The sequence below is a fragment of the Miscanthus floridulus genome, chromosome 1, assembly GCF_019320115.1.
Source record: "Miscanthus floridulus cultivar M001 chromosome 1, ASM1932011v1, whole genome shotgun sequence".
NCBI lineage: Eukaryota > Viridiplantae > Streptophyta > Magnoliopsida > Poales > Poaceae > Miscanthus > Miscanthus floridulus.
This window is the reverse complement of record NC_089580.1, coordinates 177,009,865-177,015,847: the sequence shown is the minus strand read 5'-3', so window position 1 is coordinate 177,015,847 and position 5,983 is coordinate 177,009,865. Positions and strand designations below refer to the sequence as shown.

At 58.7% G+C, this 5,983-nt stretch overlaps 1 protein-coding gene across 1 annotated transcript; it reads left to right on the top strand.

Annotated features, from left to right (window-relative positions):
* The first annotated feature begins 2,027 nt into the window (after nucleotides 1-2,027).
* On the top strand, nucleotides 2,028-5,747 carry LOC136549481 (leucine-rich repeat receptor-like serine/threonine-protein kinase BAM1). The gene is made up of 2 exons (XM_066540780.1): nucleotides 2,028-4,654; nucleotides 5,058-5,747. The coding sequence occupies exons 1-2, from the start codon at nucleotides 2,092-2,094 to the stop codon at nucleotides 5,489-5,491; spliced, it is 2,997 nt and encodes a 998-aa protein (XP_066396877.1). The 5' UTR covers nucleotides 2,028-2,091; the 3' UTR covers nucleotides 5,492-5,747.
* The last annotated feature ends 236 nt before the right edge of the window (nucleotides 5,748-5,983 follow it).

The following is a 5,983-nucleotide window of genomic DNA, read 5'->3' as shown; positions in this document are numbered from 1 at the left end:
ACCGAGGAGCGAGGAGCCTCGGCGTCGCTGGCGATGTCTGAGCACCGAGGAGTTCCCGACGTTGCTGGCGATGTCCGAGCACCGAGGAGTCCTCGACGTCGCTGGCGATGACCGAGCACCGAGGAGCGAGAAGTCCCCGGTGTCACTGGCGATGACCGAGCACCGAGAAGCGAGGAGTCTATGGCATCGCTGACGATGTCCGAGCACCGAGGAGTCCCCGGCGTCGCTGGCGATGTCCGAGCACCGAGGAGCGAGGAGTCCCCGACGTCGCTGGCGATGGCCGAGCACCGAGGAGCGAGGAGTCCCCAGCGTCGCTGCCGATGACCGACCATCAAGGAGCGAGGAGTCCTCGGTGTCGCTGGCGATGTCCGAGCACCAAGGAGCGAGGAGTCCCCGGCGCCGCTGGCGATGGCCGAGCACCAAGGGACGAGGAGTCCCCGGTGTCACTAGCGATGACCGACCACCGAGGAGCGAGGAGTCCTCGGCGTCGCTGGCGATATCCGAGCACCGAGGAGTTCCTGGCGAAGCTGGCGAGGTCCGAGCACCGGCGTAGCTGGCGACGTCCATGCAGTGATATGTGCCCACTTAGTCCTCGAGCACGAAGAAACCGAGCGCCGAGGAGTCCTTGGCGTCGCTGGCGATGAAGCACGAGCGACGAACAGTCTGGTCAATTGGTCGGCTGTGAAGTGAGCATTGAGTAGAAACGACCAGCAAACAGTCCGATCAACTGGTCGGCGACGAAGTACATGAACCTAGCGGTCCGACTAGTTGATCGGTGAAGAAGTCCGAGCACCAGGTGGTCCGATCACCTAGACGATGATCCTGCAATACAAACATGTAAAACGGGTAGTACATGATGTAAAAATATATGAACTCCGGAGAAAAAAATAGCGTATGTAGCTTGGCGATCAGTTGGATAAAGATGTATTTATATTTAATATAAACTGCATAACTAGTTAGTGTGTAGTTGAATCTCCAGTCCTAACTAACCCGTTAACCATAACGCGGAGCGCGGAGCCCGTGCACGTGTAGGAGGAACAGGCGTGACCAAGGAGCCGCTGCCGACCACCCATAACGCAGAGCGCGGAGCCCGTAGCACGTGTAGGGAGGAGCCGAAGACAGGGCCGTCTCTAGAGGCATCCGAGCATCAACATGACTGTTCGGGGTTTCAGAAAATCGTTTGGAGAGCAAACATGAAGAAAACAGCTCGGAGAAAACATTATGGCGATATACGGAGATTGGAGAATATTTAGAAGAATATTAAAACATGACTTAGCTTTAGGCAGAAAGTTTGGTCGGCGATGTATGGCGTTATCTGGTCGGCGAGAGGATGGACGTCTTTAACCTGGTCGGCAAATCTGCCCCTCTGGGCATGTTGGTAGCGGCGGTGGCGTTGGTGAACCCAAAGAGTAGGGCCGTAGCCTCTGAAGTTTTCCGAGCAGTCTTCGATAGATCTGGTGGTCAACGCTAAACCAGAGTGTCCAGAGCCGATTCGGCGATGGAGAGGCAATCGGCGAGCTTCAGACCGACCCGATCGATGGATACGATCAGATCGTCGTTGTTGATCTGTCTCCTCTGGTAGTGAGGAAGCGGGCGGCGAGTTGTTGATGAAGGTGACCTCAAAGGTGGTTCCGAGATCGGATCTGCTGTCACGGGGGCTGATGTAGCCAACGATGAATCGTCGTCGTGGACCGGTATGGATCTCCACAAGATTGATGACGAGAACGCACTGTTAATTTGAGGTCCATCTGACTCACTATGAAATCAAACGCACACCTCTACCTAGCGCGCCAACCGTCGACCATCCTCGTTTGGGACTCGACGTTCCTGTGTTTGCTCGTGGACCCTAGTTGCGAGTCGCGTTCCATCTTCCGTCGGGACGGCGTCCCACCATGTCCCCATTCCGCGAATCGGAACGAAGTACTCGGAACGGGAACGTGGGGCACGTTCACGTTCCCGTCCCCCGGCTGCTGACATATATATACAAAACAACAACGAACGGAAAACAAAACACTCCCTATAACCCACTCTGTCCGCCTGCCTCGGACACCCACTCCACTCACCCCGGACATCCACTCAACCCCACCATCCATGGCGATGGCGCCCTCCACGGCCGCCGCCTCCACCCTTCTCCTCCCCGTCCTCCTCCTCATCGCCACCGCCACCCACTGCACCGCAGCTGACTCATCCTCCTCCCCGGACGCGGCCGCCCTCCTCAACCTCGCTGCGGCGGTGGCGGACCCCTCGGGCTACCTCTCCACGCACTGGACTCCGGACACCGCGCTCTGCTCGTGGCCGCGCGTGTCCTGCGACGCCACCGACACACGAGTCATCTCCCTCGACCTCTCCGGCCTCAACTTATCCGGCCCCATCCCCGCCGCCGCGCTCTCCTCCCTCCCGCACCTCCAGTCGCTCAACCTCTCCAACAACATCCTCAACTCCACCGCCTTCCCCGACGAGATCATCGGGTCGCTCAAGAGCCTTCGCGTCCTCGACCTCTACAACAACAACCTCACCAGTACGCTGCCGGCAGCGCTCCCCAACCTCACCGACCTCGTCCACGTCCACCTCGGCGGCAATTTCTTCTCCGGCAGCATCCCGAGGTCCTACGGCCAGTGGAGCCGCATCCGGTACCTGGCCCTCTCCGGGAATGAGCTCACCGGCGAGATACCGGAGGAGCTCGGCAACCTGACGACATTGAGGGAGCTGTACCTCGGCTACTACAACAACTTCACCGGCGGGATACCGCCCGAGCTCGGGAGGCTGCGGGCGCTCGTCCGCCTCGACATGGCGAACTGCGGCATCTCCGGGGAGATCCCGCCGGAGGTGGCGAACTTGACGTCGCTCGACACTCTGTTTCTTCAGATCAACGCTCTGTCTGGGAGGCTCCCGACGGAGATAGGCGCAATGGGGGCGCTCAAATCGCTCGACCTGTCGAACAACTTGTTCGTCGGGGAGATCCCCGCGAGCTTCGCGTCGCTCAAGAACTTGACCCTGCTGAACCTCTTCCGGAATCGCCTCGCCGGTGAGATTCCCGAGTTCATCGGCGACTTGCCGAGCCTCGAGGTTCTGCAGCTGTGGGAGAACAACTTCACAGGCGGGATACCCGCGAACCTCGGCGTGGCGGCGACCAGGCTGAAGATCGTCGACGTGAGCACGAACAAGCTCACCGGCGTTCTGCCATCCAAGCTGTGCGCCGGCGAGCGGCTGGAGACGTTCATCGCTCTGGGCAATTCGCTATTCGGCGACATTCCAGACGGGCTCGCGGGGTGCCCGTCGCTGACGAGGATTCGGCTGGGAGAGAATTTTCTCAACGGTACGATACCTGCAAAGCTGTTCACGTTGCCGAACCTGACGCAGGTAGAGCTGCACGACAATTTGCTCTCCGGTGAGCTCTCCCTGGACGGAGGGAAGGTGTCTTCGTCGATCGGAGAGCTGAGTCTGTACAGCAACCGACTGACCGGCCAGGTGCCTACCGGGATCGGTGGACTCTCGGGATTACAGAAGCTGCTGCTCGCCGGGAACAGGTTGTCCGGCGAGCTCCCGCCGGAGGTCGGGAAGCTACAGCAGCTCTCGAAGGCGGACCTTTCTGGGAACCTGATCTCCGGAGCGGTGCCCCCGGCGATCGGGAGATGCCGTCTGCTCACCTTCCTCGATATCTCGAGCAACAAGCTGTCCGGCAGCATCCCGCCGGAGCTCGCCAGCCTCCGCATCCTCAACTACCTCAACGTTTCCCACAACGCGTTCGAAGGGGAGATTCCGCCTGCCATCGCCGGAATGCAGAGCCTGACAGCCGTGGACTTCTCCTACAACAACCTCTCCGGCGAGGTCCCGTCCACCGGTCAGTTTGCCTACTTCAACGCCACTTCCTTCGCCGGCAACGCTGGGCTCTGCGGGGCGTTCCTCTCCCCGTGCCGCTCCCACGGCGTCGCGACTTCGTCCTTCGGCTCCCTCTCTTCGACGTCCAAGCTCCTGCTCGTGCTCGGCCTTCTCGCGCTGTCCATCATCTTCGCGGCGGCGGCCGTGCTGAAGGCGCGGTCGCTGAAGCGGTCCGCCGAGGCGCGCGCGTGGCGGCTCACGGCGTTCCAGCGTCTCGACTTCGCCGTGGACGACGTGTTGGACTGCCTCAAGGAGGAGAACGTGATCGGCAAGGGCGGGTCCGGGATCGTGTACAAGGGCGCGATGCCGGGCGGCGCCGTGGTGGCCGTGAAGCGGCTGCCGGCCATCGGGCGCGCGGGCGCGGCGCACGACGACTACGGCTTCTCGGCGGAGATACAGACGCTGGGGCGCATCAGGCACCGCCACATCGTGCGGCTGCTGGGTTTCGCGGCCAACCGGGAGACCAACCTGCTGGTGTACGAGTACATGCCGAACGGCAGCCTCGGCGAGGTGCTCCACGGCAAGAAGGGCGGGCACCTGCAGTGGGCGACGCGGTTCAAGATCGCCGTGGAGGCGGCCAAGGGCCTGTGCTACCTGCACCACGACTGCTCGCCGCCGATCCTGCACCGCGACGTCAAGTCCAACAACATCCTCCTCGACGCCGACTTCGAGGCCCACGTCGCGGACTTCGGCCTCGCCAAGTTCCTCCGCGGCAACGCCGGTGGTTCCGAGTGCATGTCCGCCATCGCCGGCTCGTACGGCTACATTGCTCCTGGTACATTTTCTTCACAAATCACTAGCCTTATTTAGTCATTTTCTGCTCCACTGTTAGTATACTCCTACTCAGCTCACTGTACAGACTTTCCATGTCACTGTCCTGTGAATTCACTGCTGAAATCTTCTACACCATCTGAAAGGTTTTTTACAATGTCCTGTTTTTGATACTGAATTCACAGTGCCACCTGCATTATATACTATACGTAGACTGGTTCTGTTTGTCGTGTGGAGCTCCCGTATGCAATGCACTTATTGTTTTTTACTGTGTCCCACACACTAGACGCATCGTCCATCCCCTGAAACATCTGATTGCTGTGTTTCGTCGCTTTATCGTTTAAATGGATCATCATTGGGAATTGTTGGTTGTGATCTTATGTGGCCTCTCTTTCTATGTCCCACAGAGTACGCCTACACGCTCAAGGTGGATGAGAAGAGCGACGTCTATAGCTTCGGCGTCGTGTTGCTCGAGCTCATCACGGGCCGCAAGCCAGTCGGAGAGTTTGGAGACGGCGTGGACATCGTGCAGTGGGTGCGGATGGTGACCGGGTCGAGCAAGGAAGGCGTGATGAAGATCGCCGACCCCCGGCTCTCGACGGTGCCTCTGTATGAACTAACGCATGTCTTCTATGTCGCCATGCTATGCGTCGCGGAGCAGAGCGTCGAGCGCCCCACGATGCGAGAGGTCGTGCAGATACTGGCCGACATGCCCGGCTCGACATCCACGTCCATAGACGTGCCCCTTGTCATCGAGCCGAAGGAGGATGGGAGCCCAGAGAAGCAGCAGCAGGAAGTGCCACTCGATTCGCCACCACAGCAGGATCTTCTTAGTATCTAGAAGTGCAATTGCAAGAAATGATCGTACTGATAGTAGTACTTTGTAGCATCCCTGTTCGTTTCAGTGAAGCGTTGGAACGTGGCGGTATCAGTGTGTGTGTGTGTGTAAGGAAGAGGTGATTTGTGCATGTTCCCGTTAGCTAGATTACCACTATTACGTACCTATGGTGATCGAGTTGGTTGGGCCTTGTCATCTCTGTCCCATGTACAAATCAAATCAACCTGTTTGAGCTTCCAGTTGAGTTCTTAGATCTCAAGTTGCAGAAATGGTTCGGAATTGCTAGTTTTTTAAAGAATCGTTCCTTTTGAAAACCCTACCGGAATTGCTAGTTTTTGGAAGAATCGTTCCCTTTGAAAACCCTACCAGAAATGGCTCCATCCACTGGTCCTCCACAAAACTGCGCTATGCAGGGGTGACACCAACGCGCCAACGCCTCAGGTCAGGGCTCAGAGGGGCGACACGTACGAATTGGCAATTGCTGAGCTGAGCTCG

Excerpts from the sequence above, each read along its gene's own strand:
- LOC136549481 (XM_066540780.1), top strand. The coding sequence starts at position 2,092 with ATGGCGATGGCGCCCTCCACGGCCGCCGCCTCCACCCTTCTCCTCCCC. Across the intron at positions 4,655-5,057 it reads GTACGGCTACATTGCTCCTG|AGTACGCCTACACGCTCAAG; the intron begins GTACATTTTCTT and ends TATGTCCCACAG.